Genomic DNA, 27,626 nt, shown 5'->3' on the forward strand with positions numbered 1-27,626 from the left:
CTCGTAATATTCCAATATAAGCTTATATTTAAATCGGGTGGGTTTCAATTTAATTAGTAAAAAGCTAATTGGGGGAGGCCATATCCAATTCTTCCATAGATCTCAGACTGGGCCCAATATGTGACTAAATATAAATAGGAGAATAAAGGAGGACAGAAAATACACTTGTATTTTCTATCAAAATTTCGTCCCTCCCTTATCTCACATAGGGGACGATTTCTTCTCCGCCTCCGTGAGGGATTTTTGTCTTCTTTATTTAAGTCCTAGTATTCTGGTGAGATTAGCCCCCACTAATATCATATTACAATCCGGGAACCAGTCAGAAGATCCGTGGTTTAGTACTCAAGATCTTCACGAGGAGAAGACGCGAGTCCATCTTCGATTATTCAGTGAATCAACGAAGGTAAATTGGTATTATTTGAAACATGATCAATGTTCTTCATTGCAATCGCCTATGTTTATAAATTTTTCGCGGCTGAACAACTTAGGCAGTGACATGTTGAACCACTATCCTTGATGCTCAGATCCTTTCAATTTAATTGGACAACTTTACTGTCCTATTTGGCAGCCTACTATGAAAACTTACAGTTAATTCATTTCCATCCATTTTTCATGACCTATCGCATATTTTTCAAGCTCCCACCAGAAGCGCGTTCGCAAATTCTATGGGTCTAATTATTTGAAACCATTTGAACCATGTAGTTCTTTGAATGAACCCGATAAGTTCAATTGAATTTAGTAATTGCATTCAAAATCAATTGTCGTAAATTGATGATGAAAATTCAGAAGAGTCGAACAAGGGATGTTATTCTTGTCCCTTTGGATATTGTGGAGCCCTTCACATTTCCAGTCATGCTTCATTTGTGTGATGTCAATCCCTATCCAAGTTAAGACTGCTAGATTAATCTTCGAGTTCTCTATGTAAACTATCAGAAAAGATATAGTCTTAATCCCTTTCAGATACGCATGTTAGATAAGTCTTTTTTGGCACACGGGCAGAAAATGATACATCAACTAGAAGCGTCGACATAACCGACAACACGAAACGTTAAATATTTCATATCTACGTACCGCTTATAACAAGCTGGTAAAATATCGAATGTTATGCTATGTAGAAAGGTAACTAGCCTTAAGAAGAGAAATGTTAAGGAATATACATTGATCGAATGACTTTTGATGATATACAAGACTATATATATAAATGTTTGATCGATCGAAATGATTATTAAGAGTAAGTTAAGTGAGCCACAAGAAACGAAGACTAATCATTGAGAAAATGCGAGTACATTCGTAGAATGGCGAAACAAATTCCATCAACAAGTAGTATTCGTTTGAAAGGTGGCCAGCAAGAACCAAAGCTGAAGAGACATTCGGGAAAAGAACGCGTGATAGCATCGCTACCCTCACCATCCCTACTACGGAAGGAGAAATCGAAAAATCTTCTTTAAAGAGTTATCGCAAGAGAACGGATTTGGAGCCCTACAATATAGAGTAAGGACAGACGTTAACAACCAAATGTGAAGAAGTGTAGAGTTAGCAATGCCCGGAGAAAGAAGTCTACACATCCACATGCACTATTCTAGTATTCAAAGATAAACGCAAGTAGGACAAAATATGTGCAAAATCATGACAAAAAAGATCGCGGTGAGCACAAAAGTATCTTGAAAACTGTGAAAGTAGACCACCCCAGCTAAGCAAGAGATTCTGAGGTCAATCCGCTACCTCAATGGCTACAATTACGATCGATGCAAGCTTTAGAGCTCCATATCTGACGATAAAATCTAAGATAAGGAATGACTTCATCGGCCAGACGAAATAAGTTATTTAAATGGATGACTTGAATCAGTCATGTTATCTTAGTCACCATATAGAATGACGCTTAAGGGGTTTATTTTCTTCCTTTAATTAGCTCCCTTACTTTCTCTTGTACTTTAGTGATAAGTCCCTCCCCTTTTTGTGTCTAAATGCAGGTGGAAGCAACATGGGTTGCCAAAGCCACCCGCGAGACGGCTCGCTGCCTCGGCCCAGCGGCTGATCGGACCGTGGCTCGGTGTTGTGCGGTTTTTTTTTGGGCTCGGCAGGGGAGTCCAAAGTATAGCTTAGTAGTAACTTGTAGCTCTTAGCCTTTTTTGGATTTTTCTTGTAATAGAATACTATTCCATTTAGCAAAATTTCTATCATTCGAAAGGTGTACGAACATTTTAGTTTGGGATGAAGAAATCTTCTCTCACCGGTTCCCATATTTCAATAACATACTTTTGCGTGTTTTAGCTTGTTTGATTATTCTCCTTAAAATTTGTTTTGCGAACTAATAATGCTAAGCGTCGACAACAAGGTAACAAGTCCCATTAAAACATACGACGTAAATATTGACGGGAAGGGATAGGAAAGGAAGTGGGTATTACAGATCGTGAAGCTGGTCAGCATATTGGACACTCAGATTTTGTGGCACAATGGAGAGGCGGTGGAGCATGTTTTGGTCAAGTGGTCGGATAGGTCAGATTCGCCCTCGTGGGAGCCTCTATCAGAAGTTAAGCAACGGTTTCCGGACATTATCTTTGAGGACAAGGAGGTTACTATCCGGGGGGGAGTTGATACGAACCCACCAGCTCCATCAACAGAGAGTACTACCAGCCTACCCACGACACCGACAGAGAGCTCGGGAGATGATCAGGAGGAGCTATGCCAAGAAGAGTTGGGGACATCGGATAGGGACGAAGGAATAATGACGAGGACATTGAGACCAAGGGAGAACATCAAGCCGCCCGCACGTTATGGTGATCTCGCGTCCAAAATAGACGCGAGAACATTATTTAAATTTTAGTTAATTTCCTTTTATTAAGACTGATTTTTTCCTTTTGTCGAGTCTCTGTTTTATTTTTATTGCAAACATCATTAAGTTGGGCTTTTCTACGCCCCATTAAGTTTTCTTTGTTGGTTCTTTCCCGATGTCTAGGATAGGTTGAGCCAACCATAGAGTCCTTGGTTATATAAATAGGGCTATTCATTGATTTCGTTCTCAATTAATGAAGAAGTATTTGCCCACAATTCTTGTGTGAAACAAAAATAAACTTATTTTGTTGCCAACGGAACTTCAGCGCCAGCCGTCTTGTTAGCCGCCGACCCTTCCCGGGCAACGGTTTGCTTGTTTCTACAAACAGGGGACATATATTCGACATTAATTAAAGAGCGTTCTTAACATGGATAAACTCCTTCAACACAACATATGAAGCTGAAATCTTGCAATAGAGTTGTATTACTCCCTTCGTCCCCAATTAATTGTCACTCTTTGACCGGGCACCAGTTTTAAGAAATGTAAGAAATGAAAAAGTTAATGGAATGTGAGACTCACTTTTTTATATTGGTTTTATAATAAAATGTGAGTGGAGTGAGCTAGTGGAACGTGAAACTTATTTACCATTTATGGTAAAAATGAAGTGTGATAATTAGACATAATTTATTGATCACTTAAGGCGATCTTTATGCATTGAATCGTAGTACTAAATAAAATTGTGACACATAGATGGGTATTTATTATGCATGTCAAAAACAGAGAGACACGTCACTAAAATAGTGATATTTAAGGAGGTAGATAATTTTGTAGCACGTAAAAGTGTAATTATATTTGTAATATGTGAAAGTTTAGTTGTAACTAAAGGTATTACATGAGCAATAAAAAAGGCATAAGTTCAAAATTTTGTAGACATTAGAGGATGTGCATCTGATGTCGAGGCGACACTGTCACCACTTGTCCCAGTGTAATCAATGTTTGGAACCAAAACTGACTTCGCTTCATACATGTTTGCTTCTTCAATTTCATGTGTAACATTTGCAGAGAGTTGAGACGTAGACAAACTTTCCAATTCTCTTGCTACTTCCTTCATGTTTGGCCTCATTCTCCCTGTGATGTTCAAGCACCTTTTTGCAAGCCTTGCAACAGCAATCACCTCTTCATTCTTAGCTTGTTTGGAAACTTGGGTATCTATTATGGCATCAAGATTGTTTGCTTCCATACATGTAAGAAATCGTGTTGCTAGATTTCTATCTTCTTGTGATACATCTAACGATATGGCTCGTTGTCCTGATAGAAGCTCGACAAGAATTACTCCAAAGCTATAAACATCGCTCTTGTCTGTATATTGGCTCGTCTGGAAATACTCTGGGTCTAAATATCCGAATGTACCTTTCACCAGCGTGGTCAGGTGAGTTTGGTCTACTGCAACAAATTTGGATGTTCCAAAATCCGATACTTTGGCAACGTACTTTTCATCCATAAGGATGTTGGTGGACTTGATGTCTCTGTGATAGATGGGGACAGATGATGCAAAATGTAAGTAAGCCACTGCACCTGCTATATCGGCCGCAATTTTTATGCGCATGTTCCATGAGATTGGAAGTTCTGGTTGATGAATGAGATCAAAAAGTGTCCCATTAGGCACATACTCGTATACGAGGAGAGGAACCTCAAACGCCAAGCAACAGCCCAACAATTTGACGACATTCCTATGATTGATTTGTGATAATATCACAACCTCATTTATGAATTGCTCCACTTGATTCTCATCAACCTCCTTCAATTTCTTGATTGCTACAATTGTACCATTGGAAAGCATTCCTTTGTAGACTACACCTTGCCCTCCTCTTCCGAGAATTCGATTTTCGTTGAAGTTATCGGTAGCTTTCTCTAGCTCCTTGGCTAGAAAAAGCTTGGTTCTTCCAAATGTATCAGCATTGGTCTGATGTTGTAAGAGAAGGCTTTGGAAGAGATTTTCTTTGCGCCTTCTATTTTCTCTCTTTTTCAGCTCCTTGTGCAACCACAAACAAATTGGCAAGAGTAACAGAAATCCTAACCCACATGCCAGACCTGGGAATTAATGGGATACTCGTCAATTTCAGAAAATAACATCAAACTTATTACTACTCTCATTCCAATGTTTCTAATTCATTGTATTTCATTTCAAACTAAAAATCAAGATAGGGACTTGATGAAATTTTACCTATTAATAATTTGATGATCATTTCAGAAGGTGGCTCCCGAGTGCAGCCCTTACCATTGGACAATCCATCACCATGATATCCTTTTCGACACGTGCAATTAACAGAGCCACGAGTGTTTGTGCAAATTGAATTTGAATCGCATGGGTTAAGTGTATGATTTGAACATTCATCAATATCTGCCACAGAATCAAACATATAAAATAGAGTACTGATAGATATACATACGAAGTATTTTTATCACAAGCATAATGACAAACACATATATTATTTTAGATGAACGTGAAGCTTATCATTTTACTGCATAACGCAACTTGTGCTAACCTATTACTCCCTCCATCCCGGGCTACTCGCTCATTTCCTTTTCGGCTCGGAGATTAAGGAATGAGTGTATAGGAAAGTCAAAAATGACGGCTGTAGGTGAAATTTTTTACTAAAAATGGAAAGAGTGCAAGTAACTTGGGACGCCCAAAAAGGAAATAAGTGCGAGTAGTGCGGGACGGAGGGAGTACTACAAAAGATTTAAGTTTTAAAATGTTGAGACGGTGATGTGCTGAAAACCAAAATCATTTTACAAATATATCATTAAATAAAATAAGGGAGTATGGCAATTGAAGCAAAACGAATTAGGGAGTGTAGCAATTAAAACAAAACGCTGGCTTAAATGATAAAATAAGGGGAAGTAGCAATTGAATCAATACGGTGCCGTTTAACAGCCCAGCACCCCCTGTTGTGTTTCCACCACAGCAGGCGATCCACTCCCCAAAATGTTGTTCATGTTTGACTTGGCACATATTTTAAAAAATGTGAAGAAAAGTGAGTGAAAAAAGTTTGTGAAATGTAGGCCTCATATTTATATAATAGTTTTATAATAGAATGTGAATGTAATAAGTTAGTAGAAAGTTATGTCCATTTACCAAAAATGGGGGAAAAAAGTAAATGGACAACATTTCACGGACAGACCGAAATGGCAAAACTGGAAAATATTTCATGTACGAAGGGAATAAAAAAAACCTATTCACTATCCCAAATTATTATACTCGTAATGACTTTTGTATGTTTTATTTTTTTCAAAACTCTCGCTATGCATAGATATAGAAATGCAATTATGGGCGAAAAATGATGCACCAACCTTGACATCCAGGGGAGAGGTAAGGGTTGCCTTGAAATCCTTGTAAGCAGCGGCAGTTGTAGCCATCAGCATCAGAACCAAAATCAACACATTCGCTATTATCTGCACACACGTAAGTTGAACGACTCTGTTGTGCGCGGCTGCAACTCTCGCCTCCGATTCTCCAATCCAATACCACTCGTGGCGTATAATTCCCATACCAATTCTTACTCTCACCTCGTAATGACTTTGAATCATTCAGTTGGGTGAGGCGTCGATCTATGTCGCCCTTTTCTCCTAGAAACGCGTAGCTGCAGTTGAATAACTTTCTGTCTCGCCCCCATGTTTTGTGTAGATCAGTTAATATCAGTGTAACTCTAGTTGTGCCTGCAGTTATGTTTTATCTTCATTGCACAATAAAACTCTCCAGAGACAGATTTTAAGAAACGTATTCCATCCATTTAATTTCAATTCACTTTCTTTGAATAAAAAAGCATTTATGGCAGGGACGGAGCCAGGAATTCTATATAGGTGGGGCAAAAAATACATATAAAGATATTTTAAGAATTAGAGAAGGGGCCGATATAGAGGATATTTCAAAAAATTTAAAATTAATAATCAAAATAATATAAATAATTTTTTTCAGCTGGGGCAATTGGCCCCTGTGATGCTCATATGGATCCGTCCCTGATTTATGGGATTTCACCGAAAAATTGGTTAGTTTTTTGGGATGAGTCAAAAAGAAGTATGGTGCCGTAAATGTTACCTATATTTTTATTAAGTCCGATAAATGTTATTTTCATTATATTATTTTAATATTAAAATTCTGTAAATTTTATTTATATTTTTATTAACGTCCCATAAATTTTAATACTACTATATTAATTAAGTTAATTAGATTAACTATATATAATTAAGTGACTATTATATAATTAAATGCAAAACCCGTAGGCGACTTACCTTTAGGAATAGGCGTTTGGCAACAGCCGCTACCGAGCTCATTGGCGTCACTACCATCTGGACAAATCGCAGCTGAACCATTGTTGCTGTCACAAACAGCTGTGCACCCACCGGAGAAGTTCCGGCCGCTGGCTTTTCCGTTGAAGGCCACAGCGTCGTCGCAGCCGATAGCAATAACCCGGTTCCCATCAGAGAACGTGTACTGACCTTCACTAATATCGTAATTCACTATAAACCCTCCATCCAGCCAATCTATTCCAGTTTGGGTGTAGCAAGACCAAACCAGGTAGGCTAAATTAATCCGAACTTGAAATTCCTTTATTTCAATCAGCTCCGGCGGCCGTTCCGTGGGAAAACCAGTGAGGTAAGCTTTTGGAGAATTGGCAAGATTATCGCAACTTATGATGAATGATGGATCTAAAGAGCAATCCGACCCGACTCCGAACGGAAATGGTATCGGTAAATTTCCACACCGGTCGGGGCAGCCGGGCCGGCTGATTGAATTGGAAAGTGTGGGTTGTGGTGGAAGGAGGACCAAGATTATAGCCAGAGGGAGGACACAGACTTCACAAACCATACTTATCTTAAGCATTCAATTTGCTTGATTGCTTGCTTGCTTCAAGTATATATATTGCCATAGTGGTAGTACTACAGTAACGAAGGATTAATTAATCTTCACCAATTTTTCAACTGCAGTCTTCTATACGTAGTAGTTGTCCAGAGCGGTGTCCCATTATAAATAGTGGTGGGCCATACTAGTGTCCCACAAATTACACTAATACACTGTGTTATAGTATACTCTTCGTTCGCCGTTAAATGTTTCATTTTTCCTTTTTTGTCCGTCCGTCAATGAATGTCCTATTTCACTGGTAGATGATAGATCCCTTATTCTACAAACTCATTTCACTCACATTTTATTATAAAACTAATAAATAAAAGTAAGACTCATGTTCTACTAACTTTTCCATCCACTCCTCTTTTACAAAGTCAACCAATTTTTTAAAATTCTAAGTCCGTCAAATATGGAATATTTATGCATGGGCAGAGGGAGTAGCAATTTGAGAAATATGTTCGATTGTGAGAGAAAATTCATAAATGTTGTATGGACCTCTTGACCGGGTGTATCCCTTGAGTTGATTGAGTCAAAATACATTTATAAATGGGGAACGTGTCTCTTTACTTGGTGAATCCTTTGATCGGTTCAAAGTTTCTATGCTGTCGGTATATGGTGCCACGTAGTCGATGTATTAATAGAAATAATTATATATTGTACACCCTCCTATAATAAAAATAAAAACATTTTTCATTTTTAGATAATTGATAAAAATATTTCTTTTATTTTTAATAACTTTCTCCTCTAATAAGATGGGTCATATTCTTCCATAACAATACTATAAATACTTTTTATTTCTATTTGTCATATTTTACCAATTATCTATTAATTCTCGTGTCATCTCAAATGTTCATATTTTTATGGGAAGGGAGAAGTAATATTTATATCTCAAGTGTATAATAAGATTAAGAGTAGTTTGAATTGGGGTTCTCTTATAATGCTTATAGTATCATAATCCAAAACTAAGACTAAATCTACACCTTTAGAGTGTCCACAATAGGACCGTCGCGGCGGTCGCTGATACGTTTAATATTCATCCCTTCCATATCTTGCATTATTATTTATTTGCATTCTTTAGTTAGATAATATAGGGATTGTATATCTTTTCCATATCTTTTATCTTGCTCATTAAGTTAGTATTAGTATTATAAATAGGGCTATTGTTATTCTCTTCAATCAATCAATGAAATAATAATTATTTGTCTTTTATCTTTATTTAGATTTCTGTCTAGAATTCTAAAAGTATCGATTGTCGACAGAGCAACGTTTCTCCGCGACTTTCTTTATCTTCTTCACTTGATAAGGGTTTTTCCCTTATCAACTGGTGCTTTCATCGCGATCTCATCCTCCATCCATGACTTCCAACGAAGAAATCTATCTATTTTACCTATGTGACAGGATAATGGCTGTCTGCAACAGAATAAACAAGAAGTTGGACGTGATGGATGAACAACAACGCTTGTTCACCTACACGGATTCATAAGCACTGCCGCAATATTCGGCGCCAGCCTACGTTGTTGCACCCTACTTCCACAATCAGCCGCCGCCGTCGGCGCCTCTAAACACCTACCCGCCACCTCCACCGCCTCCAAATACCTGCCAGCAACATACCTTCAAGCAGCCGCCCTATCTGCTCGACACGGAGCCATACGGACAGTCACTGTATCCAACCTACACCGACCCATACAAGCAGTTGAAGTCTCAGCCTTACACTGATCCATGGCAGCAAGACCAGCTCGTCTACCGACCACCGCCCCCAACTGAATGGCCGTTGCCGCCACCGCAGCACCAACCCTGCTGGAGCTCGACGAGTCACTGCCGCACAGCAGCACCGCTGCCCGCAGCAGCTGTCGTCCAGCCTCTATAACTGCCTCCACGAGCCGAAAGCTCTCCACCATGCAGCCTAGCAACCTCAACCTTTGGATCTCCGCCAGACGCTGCATCGTATACCTACGGATCGTCGTTCAATTCACATCCAAGATTTCATCCTTGGCAGCCAAAAAACTAGGGGTGGGTAGGTACGGTATACCTTACCGAAACCATCATACTGTATACCTTACCGAAAATTCGGTATGAGAAAAAATCATACATTTACCTTACCAAAACTTTTAGTATACTGAACTTCGGTATACCTTATTTTCGGTATGACAAATTTTAATACCGATACCATACCTTATTTTCAGTATGGCATACCAAAATTCGGTATACCGTACTATACCAGAGTTTTACGGTATATCGGACTATGGTACGAGATACCAAAATATCATTATTTTGTAAATAACTCTCAATACAAAAACAATGAAAATAATATTTCAAAATACTTAGAAAACATGAAATTTAATCATACTCAAACATATTCAAATAATGTTAAAAAACACTGTAACAATTAAACTCCACGCAATCACACAATGTTCAACTATATTTGTTTGAAAATAATTTAACTAAAATCTTATATTTGTTTGAAACTAATTGATTCAACGATATCAAGTTTTCCTAATTGAGTTTACTTGATTTTATATTTACATGATTAGCCGACAACTATAATGAGGCAAGATTTGATTTCTACATGTAAATATTTATTTGTTTGGTAAAAAGTATGAATTTGCTGGATAAAATTTGGTATATATTGATATCGGTGTATATTAAAAATTACGATATATACCATATTTTCGGTATATACCTAAAATTACGGTATATATCATATTTTCGGTATATCCCGGTATACCTCGGTATATGAAAATTCATATTGTTAATAAATCGGTAAGGTATGATACCTTACCGAAAATTGCGGTATACCAAAAATTCGGTATTTTCGGTATTTTTTCGATACGATAAGGAAGGTATTTTTACTCAGCCCTACACAAAACTATGGGTGGTTCGGTACGGTATACCATACTTTGAGTGATATATTGTATACCATACCGAAAGTTACGGTATGACAAAACACCTTACCGATAAGGTACCAATTTTTTTGCATTACCGGAAATTTGGTATGGTAGTTTTTTATACCGTTACCATACCATATTTTCGGTATACCATACCGCATTCCGGTATACCGTACTTTTGCGGTATACCGAACTTCATTACGATATACCGTTATATGTGTTATACCTAAAAAATAATATATTTATACCCAAAATATTTAAAAAAATTATATTGTTCAATTACTTAAATTACAAAACATTTAAACTTCATACAATCATTCTAATATTCTAATTTATAAAAAACAAATTATAAAATCATGAACAACATTATCTTCATTTCTTGGAACCTTGTTGGTGAATTTGACAAAACACATTACCTATAGATATGATTTAAAATGGAGAATCCTATAAATATAAGGGTTTTATATATATAAAATAATTCTATAAATATAACATAAATATTATATACTCCGTTTATAGGTATAATGTATATATTTATATATTTAATAATCAACGGTATACCGGCATACCACGATATATCGAAGCGTCGATATATGCTGAATCTTCGGTATACCGCGGTATAGGAAATCTAACATTGTTATCGTACCGAATCTTTCCGTACGGTATGGTATACCAAAGAATCGGTATTTTCGGTATTTTTTCAGTACGGTGAGTCCGGTATTTCGATATTTCGGTATAATTCCCGACCCCTACACAAAACTGCCCCTCTCGACCGCTTCCACTGAATGAACGGTCGCCTTCCTACCAGCAATCAACCTCAATGTATACAACCTCGGCGAATTCCCCGACAACGACAACTCAAAGCCGCTCTTGCCATGAACAGCCTACTGTTGTGCTGTTGTTGTTGCTCCGTCCAAAGAGTCTCTGACACTCAGCAATACCGCCGATGGCCGCTTCTACTGTTGTCCCGCTGCCACCACAACCACCACCGTCCTCCTATAGGTGTCCTCTGCTCATCACGGACAAGAAAAATATTTGTGAAGTTCAGGTTCACGAATATGACGGTGTAAACATACACTACAAGGGAAAGTGGACAGATGGTACAATTTTCGATCCCATTTTTCAACGAGGGGATCCAATTGATATCGGAGTTGGTAGTGGACAAGTAATCAAACGATGGCTATGCTGGGGTTTGGAGCCCCTTGCACAGCGGAAGTCATGCATTCACAAATAAATCAGATCTACGGATCTATTTGACCGATTATGGGATTAATTAACTACATGTTAAACACAGAATTGCATCCAAGAACGCACATAATTCATGTAAAAGGAATTAAAACCTAAAACATGAATTCCTACGGTTTAGAATTACCGATCTGATTCTCCAAAGAATCGACGATTGCTTGCGCCTTCTCCACGTGATGTTCTTCGTACTCAACCACGAATCTTCTAATCTGTATCCCGAACTCAGAATCTGACCTTTGGGTGGGCAAAGCTTATCAGAATCGAAAAGGGCTTGATCAGAAAGAAGACAGAATATCAGTTTTCTCAAAAACCGATTTTTCGTCCACTCCCACAGGGGAGCACGAAAATTAATGATTAATTCACTAATAATCTCCTTTATAATCTCCTTTTATATTGAGTTATAATGAGCCAGATTAGGGATCCATGGAGGTTGGACTTGGGCCAAACCTGTTGGAGTTTTACTAATTAAATTGAGCCCCAATTTAATTTAAATCCAAACAGAATATTATTATCATCCACTATAGTATAATAATATTGACTGCCCGTCCAATCCCAAATTACGAGTAATCCGGGCTTTACCTCTTTAATTTATTATTTCCCGTGTTTAAGATATAAATATCCATTAATTAATTTAAGCCTGCTATTTGACTTTAATTAATTAATATCTTTTTCCAAGAGTTGTCTAGTTCAAAATCTTTATTTATTATTCTGGAATAAATTCCAACCGGCCGGGTTTCTGAATAATAAAACCTTTTTCGAACACCTCTTGAGGATATTATCAAACTGGACTCACCCAGCACACGATTCATTGCAATAACAATACTAGCACCTCTAGACATTAATCACCACTACCCAAGATATCAGGATTCTTGGATTGTGAAAAATCCGCACCATTTGATAAATCAAAGTAGTGCATAATCAATATCGTATGCTCAATGTTATATCAACAATGATTAAGAAATAACAATCACCGAGACCTCGTCTTTCAGTAAATAGCAAGAAAGACTTATCTCAACTGTTAGATCCTTCAGTGCTATACCACACCAGTGTCGTTTATTTCCTAAGGTAAGGAAACATGCGGACTGACACTGCAACCTTTCACGATAGGTAGCCGAAGCCTATCTAGGTTGTGAAATTCTATTTCTCTTCTACAAAGGACCGACTGCGTCACCTTCTGTGAACGTCGTTCACGACCAGTCTACTATGCAGAAGAATTAGGCTTATTTGCTTCTTATACATTTAAATGTTTGAGATACATCTTATAAATGCACAAGCAAACACCAATGCGATAAAATTAATTCTTCTCGCCTTGGGTTAAAAGTGGATTGTAGAGTTTATTGTATACAAGCAATTCTATCCGTGCAACATGCTCGAAATATGCTTTTCAGTATACCAATCCTAACAATCTCCCACTTATACTCAAAATCATGCTTTCGAGTATACCCACTGCCAAAACTCTCCCACTTATACTCTAAGCAGGTCTCGGGCCATGATACATCGAACTACCGTACTTTTCACCTCATGTGTAATACATGTTGCCATATAGGCTTTTTGTGAAAAGTTCTGCCAGGTTGTTCTCTGATGATATCTTGGAAACCATAACGTCTTGCTGCGCACTTAATCCTTAATTAATTTCATACTTCATCTCTATGTGATTGCTTAGCTTTATCAGATCGTGTTTCCCTCGAGTTAGACACTTGGCTAGAGTAATCATAACAAAATATAATACTCATAGGCATACTCGGATTCACGGTCAAAGCTATTAGGAAGTTACTGAGATTAACAACTACTTTAGTAGTTTATGATGAAACCACACTTGTAATTTTCATGATAGAGTCTGTGATGTAATCACACTCCTTCATGACTCAGTTTTCAACTCCTAACGTTAACACATAGTAAGAGGATAACTCGATCATCAATCAATTATAAAATCAAGTTGATGTAACCTAAAGGACATAACATGGATGTCTGGTAAACTAGAGCATACCATTTAGTCTTCTTCAAGTACTATAGTATATTCTTTACCCAATCCAATGTCCTTGGCCATGGTAAAAATGATATCATGCTTCTATGCCAACGGCAAAGCTAATATCTAACTTAATACACATCATAGCATATATGAGACTTCCAATTATGGAACTTGTCTCATTCTTCTTGATCTCATTCAATGTCGAAAAACACTTGACTAGAGACAAAATAATTCCATCTAGAAAAAGAAAAACCTTTTCTTAGGATTTTCAATGCTAAAGTGTTTAAGTATTGTGTAGATGTAGGATTATTTAAGAAAACATACATTCTTTTTCTAGCAATCTGATGACACAGATGCTTAGAATGTAACTAGATTATCTTAAATCCATCATCCTTAAACTGGGTTGACGACCAGTTTCCTACGCTAGATAACCCTCTTAGTTGTTTATCAACTTTTATAGATGTCGTCATCGTAGAGTACCATGAATACCAAATATAGGGCACTTTCAACTTTCTTGCCATGTATTACATAACCATTAAGATGTTCCATGCAGATGATCTCCTCAAGACTTCTACTTAAAGAAAACTGTCTTGACAATCATAGTACATACATCCTAATTTATGTAGGCTACAATAAACAATATACAGATCGACTTAGGCAAAAATGGCAGGCGAGAATATAATTCTCTCTGGGTATAACCCTTTGCCATTATTCTAGCCTTTTGAGATCCATGCTTACACTTGCAGGTACACTAGCTCCCACTGACTGAAATAGTCTATGGGTAGTATCGCAAGTCTTGCAAACATTCTTGTCTATTTAAGATTGTTATTCAGAATCTATCATCTTATCAAGAATGATTATCTGAAAAAGTCATTGCGTCCTTGTAGTTACAGGGATTATGTCCAAGTTGATCTAAGACTGAGTCTTAAGACTCTTTTAGACCCATGAACTTATTATGTTCGCTAAGAATGCTCCCACTACGACACGACTCTTACAATCTTAGGTACAAACGTTGATTTTCGTAGTGCATAAGTTTCTAATGGTATGACTTCTTGGTTAAGATGGAAAATAGATATTCTCATTATCTTGAGAATTATCATGTTTGTTAAGCTTGTAGTTCTCCTCATAATCTTCATCAAAGAATATAGTATTCGTGTAAACAAACACATATCTTGACGTGAAGATTATAGAACTTGTACCTTTTCTATCATTTGGGACAACCTTAAAACATACCTCAGTACACAACTCCAATTACTTGGATACCTTTTCCAAAACATGTCTTGGAATAACTCCACACCTTGAGATGTGTTGGACTAAACATACCTCTAGTCCACAACTCGTGTGTTGTAGAAGGTACTGATGTTATGGTAGTTTCTTTAAGGTATAACTCGTTGTTTCCAACGTATATCCCATCAATGATAAGGTGTTATTGAGTAAAACTGTTCACTTATCGAACTTGTCTTCGAGAGACTTCGATATCTTCTTATATGACTATCCCATTCTTTAGAAGAATGCTTGGAGTAGTCAACTAGGATTTAGCTCCCACTACTGATCTTAACTCATTGCTCGTCTCCTATGGTATAAACCATTAAGACTTGCTAGTCTTTCTATGTCGCACCTCTATAAGTATTCTGAATCCTTGATCCACCAAAAGATTCTAACTTATTGTGCATCAACCAGACTTACCTGACTTTCAAGCTATTTAACAAGTAAGTTGTTAAAATCTCGATAGTCACTTGAGTTAGACAAAATCAGTTTGAACAATTACTAAGTACTTTCTTGGGCTTATGATTAAGTACCATAAATACTTTATCATTCATTGTTTAAGAAGCTGAACTGTGGTGTTAAACTCAATCTTTTGCAATTATATTGTTTAGATACTATGATGTATAATTTGTTTTTCTATGGTACTATGATAGATATTCGATCCACATTTCTCAATAATGCACGCATTATCAAATGACATCGAACATCATTTAATCATTAACAAGTTTAGAAACTGAAACTGAATTCTTTCCAAACTAAACTGTACCAATAAAACAAAGTCTTATACATCAAAACAAAACAATAAAGTGAGCATAAAAAAATAGCTCCCACTGCAACAACTGCCAAACTGGATCTAGATCTCTCTTTTAGAAATTGCATTGTTATCTAAGTCATTGTCCTTCTATAGAAGAGGTCAATCCGACTTACAATGCATCTTCTCTTTGCTTTTTCACCAAATTTTTCTTGCCTTTCTTGCTTTCTAGCAGGCATTGATGACAATTCAGCTCTTCCCTCTTTCCATTGCTAGTCTTCTGTTCGATTGAACTAAGACATAGGAAAGATGCAGCCTTAATGAATTCGTCAACTATCATGTTATCTTCCTCCAAAAGTAATAAAGTGAATACAATGCTGAAGGTTTCCAATTTTTCAGTAACAACCTTCTTGTACTCACTTCTTATTACATTTGGCGATGAACTGAGTATAAAAACTATTTGAGTAACTGAATCAGAAGATTCTTCAAAATATTCTAACTCTTTTGGATGCTTCAACAGAATCTGGACAACGTCCTCATTGGATATCCCTCTTTCATCAATATAAACCAAGACGTGTCTTACTACTTAAAAGAAAGTAGTTTGACCTTCTATCTCAAAGAACTTGCCAAGTGCACGCATAAAATGCATTCTTAAACTTTCTTTGTAGAATTTTGTCAAGGAAATGGAGGACATGAATTGGTGAGTACAAACTTTAATTTTTCAGCAATGAGAATCTTATCCATTTTATATTTCCAGTCTACATAATTTTGGCCTTCGAGTTTGATTTCTTTAAGGTTCGCAGACATTATTAAGAATTTGGCTGAGAAGAAATAAAACTATTTATCGCATACTATGCTTGATACATAATTGCAAACAACCACAAAACAATTTATGTATCTCGCAACCGTGAAAACCAAAATAAGTACGTCTCTAGGGAGGTCATACAAATTCGGATTCCAACAATTTCCTGGTCACAATACCGACGGATAGTCCAGAGACCACTAAGGTGGCATGGCCGCCAAATATTGCCTAAGCTTTTACCCTAAATATTAGCATCTAGGAATTTCATTTCTGTTTGATACTCCTTCTAGGGAAGGTCGTACGCCACTAACAAAATTCCATAGCTATCTTATAAATATGTTTAAACACATGAACTTGCAATTTCACTGGATTATGGCTCCCACTAGGGTGGGTCGCGATAATATTAGAAACTCACTTCTAGTTTAAACAATTTACTATTAAGAAGTCTAATCTTATGAACTTGCTATTTCGTAGGATTATTGCTCCCACTAAGGTGGGTTGCGATAATATTATAAACGGCTTCATATATAGACCAATTTATGGAGACCATATACAACACACTTTTGTAATTATCGCTTAGTCATTTTAAACATGGTTTTTGCATAATTATCACATAAGCAGAAAAGGCAGATAATCCACTTAAACCAGATTAACACCAAATAAACAGATAAATCTATTTACTTTATGGTAATTAATCACACTGGATAATTATTGGAATTATTTAATAAATCTAGGGAGATTTAATTAAATAATTAATTCCTTATCTTATCCAAAATAGGAATTTCGGATTTGATACGATTTATTTGGATAATGACTATCCAAACTAATTTAGGATTTATCTAGATAGAATGAAATCTATCTAATTATTCTAGATTTTACATGGATAAAATCAAATCCTAAAATTCAAGATAAGACTGATCTTAGATTATCATTATCTAAATCATACTAGGATATTTCAGGATAGAAACAAATTTATCCAAATCCATAAGATGAAGATAAAATCCAATCACACTAAGATTTAAGAAAATCTTAGATTATTTGAATAAGAAACTAGAATATATCATACTATCTATTAGGATTTATTCTAGATAAAATTAACTTTATCAAAATCCAATTAGATAAGGATTATCTTGTATTATCTTAATCTAAATTTATCTAGGATATTTTCTAAATAGAAATAAATCTATTTATATCCATAAAATTAGGATAAACTAGAATTAATATTAATTAATTCAACTAGAATTTAACTAGATACAACTAAATCTATCTTAAATCCAAAAGATAATTACAATACTGGATTAACAATTATCTAAATCTTCTAAGATATATTCTAGATAGATATAAATCTATCAATATCTACAAGATAGAGATACATTTAATTATCTAAATCTACTAGGATATTTTCTAAATAGAATTAATTCTATAAATATCCACAAGATAAAGATAAACATGGATTTTTATTATCCAAATCTACTAAGATATATTCTAGATAGATATAGATCTATCAATATCTACAAGATATGCATAAACTTAATTAATATTTATCTTAGTCAATCAAGGATTCAACAAGATAGAATAAATCTATCTAAATCCATATGACAGAAATAAATTTAATTATTCATCCAAATTTATCTAGGATTTATCTAGATATAATTAAATATATCTAAATCCATAAAATAAGGATAAAAACCAAATATAATTAATTATTTATCTAGTCTATCTAGGATTTATTCACATAGAATTAAATCTATATAAATCCATAAGACAAAATAAAATTAATTATTATCCTAATTTATCTAGAATTTATTTAGATAGAATTTAATCTATCTAAATCCATAAAATAAGGATAAAAATCACATTAATCCATAATTTAATTAAAAAATTATATTTATAGATAATCCAATTAAATTGATATATTCAAAACTTATTCTAAATTATGTCTTGAAATATATTCAAAACTAATTCCTAGGATTATGAAATCCTAACTAATTTTGAATATTTCTCCGAAGTTAGTTCCTAGGGTTTAGGAAACCCCAACTAATTTCAGAAAGTTGCACCGCCCACACGAGCCCGGGAGACGCCACCAACGAGCTCCCACTCGGACCGCCACTGCTGCTGGAGTGCTGATCGGACCTACTGCTTCGCAGCTGCTGTGAAAACAGCCTCATCCGAGCCACGGAACTGCCCACGAAAGGCTCCCACTCAAACCGCCACCGCTGCTGTAACTTCTCCACAGCCGCCGCTGGGTTCGACGAGCCTGACGCCTCCGACGCTGCTGCGTCGACGTCGCTCGTCGTGCCTCGCCGGACTCCAGCCTGCGTGACGACGAGGCTGCCGTTGCTGCAGCGTCGTGCTCGTCACTGCTGCAATGCCTCCGGATTCTCGACCATGAACAGCCATCAAAAACAGCCGCCGCCATCGCGAATGAATCGCCGTCAATCCCGAACAGACGCGATCAATTCAATTGGACAGATCCATAAAGCGAATTCACGTTACCAAATCACAATTGAATTAAGTGATTGAAACAATCTTTCCATGTAATCATTACATTAAAAAGACAAATCAGTTAGATTACATATATGGGAATTAATTTCCCAAATAACCGAACGCGTACACACGGCAAATTGCAACTCTTCGTCATTCAATGTTCATTCAATCAAAATAAAAAAAACAACGAACACGCCACGAAGAAAATCAGGCATTCAAGCAATTCACATAATCAGAGCCAAAAATTGACTCTGATACCAATTGCTGGGGTTTGGAGCCCCTTGCACAGCGAAAGTCATGCATTCACAAATAAATCAGATCTACGGATCTATTTGACCGATTATGGGATTAATTAACTACATGTTAAACACAGAATTGCATCCAAGAACGCACATAATTCATGTAAAAGGAATTAAAACCTAAAACATGAATTCCTACGGTTTAGAATTACCGATCTGATTCTCCAAAGAATCGACGATTGCTTGCGCCTTCTCCACGTGATGTTCTTCGTACTCAACCACGAATCTTCTAATCTGTATCCCGAACTCAGAATCTGACCTTTGGGTGGGCAAAGCTTATCAGAATCGAAAAGGGCTTGATCAGAAAGAAGACAGAATATCAGTTTTCTCAAAAACCGATTTTTCGTCCACTCCCACAGGGGAGCACGAAAATTAATGATTAATTCACTAATAATCTCCTTTATAATCTCCTTTTATATTGAGTTATAATGAGCCAGATTAGGGATCCATGGAGGTTGGACTTGGGCCAAACCTGTTGGAGTTTTACTAATTAAATTGAGCCCCAATTTAATTTAAATCCAAACAGAATATTATTATCATCCACTATAGTATAATAATATTGACTGCCCGTCCAATCCCAAATTACGAGTAATCCGGGCTTTACCTCTTTAATTTATTATTTCCCGTGTTTAAGATATAAATATCCATTAATTAATTTAAGCCTGCTATTTGACTTTAATTAATTAATATCTTTTTCCAAGAGTTGTCTAGTTCAAAATCTTTATTTATTATTCTGGAATAAATTCCAACCGGCCGGGTTTCTGAATAATAAAACCTTTTTCGAACACCTCTTGAGGATATTATCAAACTGGACTCACCCAGCACACGATTCATTGCAATAACAATACTAGCACCTCTAGACATTAATCACCACTACCCAAGATATCAGGATTCTTGGATTGTGAAAAATCCGCACCATTTGATAAATCAAAGTAGTGCATAATCAATATCGTATGCTCAATGTTATATCAACAATGATTAAGAAATAACAATCACCGAGACCTCGTCTTTCAGTAAATAGCAAGAAAGACTTATCTCAACTGTTAGATCCTTCAGTGCTATACCACACCAGTGTCGTTTATTTCCTAAGGTAAGGAAACATGCGGACTGACACTGCAACCTTTCACGATAGGTAGCCGAAGCCTATCTAGGTTGTGAAATTCTATTTCTCTTCTACAAAGGACCGACTGCGTCACCTTCTGTGAACGTCGTTCACGACCAGTCTACTATGCAGAAGAATTAGGCTTATTTGCTTCTTATACATTTAAATGTTTGAGATACATCTTATAAATGCACAAGCAAACACCAATGCGATAAAATTAATTCTTCTCGCCTTGGGTTAAAAGTGGATTGTAGAGTTTATTGTATACAAGCAATTCTATCCGTGCAACATGCTCGAAATATGCTTTTCAGTATACCAATCCTAACAGGCTACTAGTATTGGCCATGAGCTTGGGTGAGAAAAGAAAGTTGAAAATCACTTCCAAACTCTATTATGGCGAGCTTGTTTTTGACCCTGGAGGATTCCTAGTTGTTGCTTCGTGGTTCCCACCTTGATGATAAGGTGGATTTCAACCGCAGGGGAGTTGATACGTGTTAGAGTTTGTATACTAGAAATCACCTTTCGAGTGATTGAGTACTGTAAAACTCTATATCTTATTTTCCTACGGAATGAAACAAATTATTTTTGTCATAATGTTGTTATGTTTTACATTTACTGAATGGTTATTGCATATTTAAATGTATAAGCAACATAACAAAGTCTAAGTCTTTGTTTTAGTAGATCGGTTGTGGGCGTCGTCCACTTTAAGGTTACGTGGCCAGTTTTGAACAAAGAAAAATAAGAATTTCACGACCTAGATAGGCCTAGACTACCTATCGTGAAAGGTTGCAATGTCAGTCCGCATATTTCTAAGCCTTACTGAAATAAGATGACATTGGTATGGTATAGCACTGAATTGGATCTAACGGCAAGACGAGTTTTTATGCTATCTACTGAAAGACGAGGTCTTGATAATTAATTTCTTAATCAATGTACGTTAGCATTGAGCATACGATATTGATTATGCACTACTTTTACTTAGCAATAGGTGCAGGTTTTTCGTAACCCAAGAATCTTGGTATATTTGGTAGTGGTGATTCATATCTAGCGTTTCTAGGATTGCTATTACATTTAATCGTGCGCGAGGTGAGTCTCGTTTGATAACGTCCACAAGAGGAGCTCGAAACAAGGTTTTATTATTCGGAACCTAGCTAGTTGGAGTTTGATTACTCTATCAATAATAAATAAGTATTTCTTCCTAAGTCCACTCTTCGAGTTAATGATATGCTAATTAATTAAGTCCATAGCAAACATTGATTAATTAATTGACGTTTCTATCTTGAGCGCGGGAAATAAATGACAAACAAATGGAAACCCGAAATACTTGTAATTTCAGATTTGGATGGGCAGTGCAATATTACTCCTGTAGTGGCTGCTCGTAATATTCCAATATAAGCTTATATTAAATTGTGAGTTCAATTTAATTAGTAAAAACCTAATTAGGGGAGGCCATATCCAAATTCTTCCATAAATCCCCCAATATGTGACTAAATATAAATAGGAGAATAAAGGAGACAGAAAATACACTTGTATTTTCTATCAAAATTTCGTCCCTCCCTTATCTCACATAGGGGACGATTTCTTCTCCTCCTCCGTGAGAGATTTCTTTCTTCTTTATTTATGTCCTATTATTCTGGTGAGATTAGCCCACATTAATATCAGATTACAGTTCGGGAACCAGTAAGAAGATCCGTGGTTTAGTACTCAAGATCTTCACGAGGAGAAGACGCGAGCCATCTTCGATTCTTTAGTGAATTAACGAGGTAAATTGGCTTACTCCGTAGCAAGCATGTTTTAGGTATTATTTGTGCTAAAACGTGTTTAAATTCAAGTTATGACTTATGAGCATGATACATGTGAGAATTACGTGAATAGAATTTGTCTAAATAATCTGCTAAATAGATCAGAATTTTATGTGATTCGTTAAAACGCACGCTTCCGCTGCCAACCCCTTCAATACTTTTAATATTCATATCTCTTCCATATCTTGCATTATTTAGTTAGATAATTTAGGGATTGCATATCTTTTTTCTTGCTCATTAACTTAGTATTACTATTATATATCTTCCATATCTTGCATTATATTTAGTTGCGTTATTTAGTTAGATAATTTAGGGATTGCATATCTTTTACATATCTTTTGTCTTGCTCATTAACTTAGTATTATGGAGTATTATAAATAGGGCTATTGTTATTCTCTTCAATCAATCAATGAAATCAAAATTATTTGTCTTTTATCTATTTTTAGTTTTCCGTCTAGAATCCTAAAACTATCGATTGTCGACTGAGCGACGTTTCTCTGCGACTTTCTTTATCTTCTTCACTTGATAAGGGTTTTTCCCTTATCAGCCGCCGTGTTGTGCTACTGCGCCCCACCGGTCTATTGTAAGCCGCAACGGCACCGCGACGGTTGTTCGACAACCGAGGACACGGTTTCGCTAGGTGGGAGGACGGTGGTCGCCACGACGGTCAAAATCTAATTTTTTTAATTCTTTAATTTTTATCTATAAAATACCTATTCTTAATTCAATTTTTTTTATTCCATTCTAATTTCAAATCTCAAATTTTTCTCAAATCCAATTAATTTTGTTCTAGTACAATTAAAATATACCAACAATTAAAAAAATGTGAAGCGTAGTTGTGGCGTGGTTGTGGCGTGGCTGAACAAGTTTTATGTGGCTGGGGCATGGCAGTGATGACTAGGCTGACAATTTTTTTTGTGGCTGAGGCGTGGCTGTTCCACTATTGTGGACACTCTTGGATTTATTTATTTTTTGCATTTGTTGAAAAAAAAATTTGTTTATCTACGTGTACGAAAGCAGAAATAAAAATTATATCAAATTTCATCATCCGAACATCGTTGGAACATATGCAGTTGAGGGTCTCGTTAAAATCCTTATAAAATTACCTTTAATTTGATATATTTTTGCAAAAAATAATTTAATTGAGAGAATTTCGTAAATTTAAAATTTTGAGTTGATTTTAATGATAGAGAATTGACATTAATACCCTTTATATTTATTTACAAATTATTTAAATTTAAAATATAATTTAATTGGTATTATTTTAATTTAGTAACTAAGAGTTGGTCTTAATTGGATTGCTATGTAGTTAGCAGAATTGAACCGCAATATATAAACAAACTGTTTTTTTTAATAAACTAATTTTTAATGGTCGTCCTGGCTGCATGGGTTTACTTTAACACTTTTATCTATTAAAAAAAACTAATAATGCTTTATGCATTTATATTCGCTAATTTATAATGTAGTACTCCATTTTTCCTATTGAAACCTGAAACTTTGAAACCAAGCCGTATTATACTATAAGCGATCATGATTCATGACGGCAGTCACAATACTCCTCTTCGAAACGACAGAAAATTGGATAATAGTCGATACCCTCTAGAAAATTGAGTTACACCAATGAAGATAATTAATTTTATAATGACGTTACAGTTGTAATATTTAATTAGCTAGGAATTAAGCGTAAATCACTATGAACATTATCATCATTAATTTTATAATGGAAATCAAATTTGCCGATCTCAGTTTGATCCTGATCCTATCTCGATGCAATCGATATAATTTCAGTTGTAGTCTATAAAGCCCAACAACGCCTTTTTCTCTCTCTTTTTTGCTACTTAATTAGTTGTTTCAATGGCTTTAACCTTCACTTTGCGCTGCAACCCGTAAGCCTTTTTTGTTCTCTGTTACTCTTACAGATAATATCGAAGACAGATGATTTAGTTACCTAATTAGTTTATAATTGCATTTGAATGTGTTTAGCCCACATATTGTGTTTTTGAATTTAACGAATTTTGAAAAATCTTTCTATTATATATACACTTTGAATAAAGTATAAGTAATATTGCAAGTTTGCAACGTACATAAAGAGTTGTTGAATAACAATCTCATGATTTTGATTCCATATTAGTATTAAAATTGTATTTTCAACTCAGGAAAACTGCATTATCTGAGGAGAGGTTGAACAATGTTAAAGAACATGTCCTAAAAAACCAACTTCTGCATTCGAGAAAATCCCAGTTCAAACATGAGTCCACGTTACGATTCCAGCATGGCGCGCTGTCTCCGTTGTTTGCCAACTCCAGCCAGAGTGTGTTGGAGGAGACCAACAAATCGTTCACTAATGATGTGAAGTTCAATCGCGTAAACTGCCTTGTATGGACACTGCATGTATCAGCTAGAAGCTTCTCTGCTGCAGCGAAGGATCTTGCGTTGGAAGGAACACGGCCTGCTCTGGCCATGGCGTGGATTGGCATCGACGTCCATGCCTGGCACAAAAACATGGCATATCAGGTCTAATGGGAACTTTTGTAATGAATTTTGACTAGTTAGTTGTGATTTGCATTGCATATTGAGAAGCTGGCTGTTATTTCAGGTTGCAGTTTATGCATTGCTGATGGCAGTAGCAGAGGTGGAGCTCTTTCTCTCTCACAATCGTAGCAACAACAATCCTTCCCCGGTTCTCAACATGTAAGTCGAACATGCTCGTCACTTCCATACGTATATGTTTAACTCTTGTGAAAGGCAGTATGAAGGGAAACAATCCCAATCGCGTTATGATTCTTCTTCCAATTGCGTACGTGTCAGTCTATCTCCGAAGGCAAACTTCTTAGGGGATCTCATAGAAAATCAGCTAAACATGAAGAACCCGAAGCTAGTGGAATGGCTCAAGATGGTGGAGCTTCCACGAATATCTGCCTCTTTCATGAAATTGTTCAAGAAATGGACTATGGAATACGCAGGGAGGTCAGTCGAATGAGTAAAAAGAGTGCTGTCTAATTGCAAACTCATAGTGTTTTCTTAGCTGGTTTGAGCTCTGAAGCACAAAGAATTCAGTGGTGTTGCAGGGACGGTCATGGCCATGACGTGCTGTGCAGGTATACGAAAGCTAGGATCAGAGAAACTTTCGTGTTGTATATTCTCAGATTCAATCGCGGAGGCCTTGTTCCAGCTTATGGATGCAACACACAGTTTAGTAACTCTTGATAAGCTGCATTCTCTAGCAACTGAGGCCGGGTTCGAGGAGGATTTTCTGTCCTATTTCGGAAGTAGGTTTCTGCCTCATAAAAATGTTGAAGATGTTGAGTTTTGGATCTGTCTGGTTCATAGAAAACTCTGCGCAGCATTCCATAGGGAAAGTGTCGCTAGCAAGACGCGCATTCTTACCAATGAGGTAACCTTAACTTTTTTTTGTTTGGAACTTTTCAATAATGTCTCATGTAGAGATGATGTTGGCAGGTTGGAGAAAACAGTTTGGCCACTCTCGCGTTGTTTGCTTATCTTGGAAGAGAAACGAGGCTGTTCTTGTCTAGGCATGGCATTCGGGTTCTTGACAAGCAAACAAGAGATTTTGTCAGGTACTTTGTGTTTTAGATGTCTATGGCTTGAGGATAGTGAGTTCGCCCCGTGTTCGTTTGCAGCTACTTGGAGTGCGGTGTCCTATTCGTATATCCAGAATTCTCAACACTATCTGAATATCAACTCTTAATGGAGGTCTGTTTGCATACATAGTTGATGATCAAATTAGTGATATAATATCACATCAGATGGCTTAGAGCTGTGTTCAAAAACAGGTGATACTCGATGAGATCGGATGGCTGAACTTTTACGCGGCATCTAACAATCAGCTGCATCAAGAGAGAAGGAGATCAAAGCACCCTCCAATTCAAGCTGAGAAGGAGATCATATTACACGCGGTTTTCACTGTGTGCTACGACGTGATTCTAGGCTATGCTCATTGCAGCAATTCTAAGCATCAAGCATTAGGTGCTGATCTGCTAGACTTTTTGCTTAGAAGGTGTTCAAAATGTTCCAATACTTACCAGTTCTGTTCTGACTAAGCCTCTTATTTTTAGTGTGTAATTTTTTTTCTCGGCTGTGAGCAGTCAAGCGTTACTGTCTACGTGTTTGGAGGATTACTGGGTGGCTTATGATGGAACAATGTAAGCTCTTTGACACGATCAGCTAATAAAAACGCGTCTATGAGCTGTGTGTGTGTGTGTGTGTTAAACTGCATTCTTCTGTTCATTTTCTTGCAGTGAAATGCTAAAGATTGTGGAGAAGAATGACCCTGACATGATGCCGCCTTTATGGATGAATGGCACGAAGAGCTCTTCTACAGTGGATACGCGTTATAGACCGGCTGGAATCAACAAAATTGAAAAGCATAGTCAAAATCAGGTAGGCCTCATTGATCAATCACTAGAAATTTTCATCAAACATGCTGAAACCATCGGCAGTTTATCTGTTTACGTAGGTGGTGTTCGGTTTGCAAGATTGTATCCGAGATTAAATTTGTAGTGTGTTTGGTTCATGAGATTCAGGCTCACAACTCAATCCTAGATTATATCTTGGTATTATTTTATCTTGGAAACTGAACACCACCGTATAGTTTTATGTGTACTTCTTGTGGATTATCGATTTAGAAGAAGAATTTTGACTTAAAGAAGAGAAGTTTTGCTGGAAATGGCAGGCTATTAGTTCTTCATCTTCATTTCAAGGTGAAAATGAAGCCTTCCTAACTTCATGGCATACTTCAAAACAAAAGGCGTTCCAACGCAATTTTCTCAAAAAGTACACGCGTGATCTTGTAGCTGCAAGCATCGTGAGTCGAATGAAACCATGTCAGAATTCAGATAGTTTATGTCAAAACTCTTATTAATGCATACAAACCTAAAATATTCTAGGATGTCTGGATGGGCACACAGCTGCTCTTCGTGGATATCTCGTACACCGTGAGGCTCGTGCAGAAGAGACTGCACGGCCATAGAGTGACGCAGAGGGAGAGGAAGAAGATTTATAGAACAACATCAGACATGTTCACACTCATTCCAGTAGCAATACTAATGCTACTTCCAGTAAGCTGGTTTTAGCGCAGTAGTTTTGATCAAAGATTTAACATTATCTTCGTGTTTAAGTCTCTTTCCGTACATGATTACGATCAAGATGAAAGGGGTTGTTCTGTTTGATCAGGTTTCTGCTGTAGGGCATGCAGCTATGTTTGCTGCAATCAAGAAATACATGCCTAATCTGGTATGCATATAATTTCTTGTTTTTCCAAGTTTTTGCCTTAATATTTTTGCGTTGTCTCCATTTAATAGATCCCGTCGCCCTACTTG

The 27,626-nt window shown here is 36.5% G+C and overlaps 1 protein-coding gene across 1 annotated transcript; it reads right to left on the reverse strand.

The window, feature by feature from the left end:
• Positions 1-3,610: 3,610 nt before the first annotated feature.
• LOC121789411 (wall-associated receptor kinase 2-like) lies at positions 3,611-7,643 on the reverse strand. Its single transcript, XM_042187884.1, has 4 exons — positions 7,067-7,643; positions 6,128-6,493; positions 4,998-5,174; positions 3,611-4,864 (listed from the first exon to the last, which is right to left on the reverse strand). The coding sequence occupies exons 1-4, from the start codon at positions 7,641-7,643 to the stop codon at positions 3,690-3,692; spliced, it is 2,295 nt and encodes a 764-aa protein (XP_042043818.1). The 3' UTR covers positions 3,611-3,689.
• Positions 7,644-27,626: the final 19,983 nt, after the last annotated feature.

The sequence above is a fragment of the Salvia splendens genome, unplaced genomic scaffold (genome assembly GCF_004379255.2).
Source record: "Salvia splendens isolate huo1 unplaced genomic scaffold, SspV2 ctg232, whole genome shotgun sequence".
In the NCBI taxonomy this organism is placed as follows: Eukaryota; Viridiplantae; Streptophyta; class Magnoliopsida; order Lamiales; family Lamiaceae; genus Salvia; species Salvia splendens.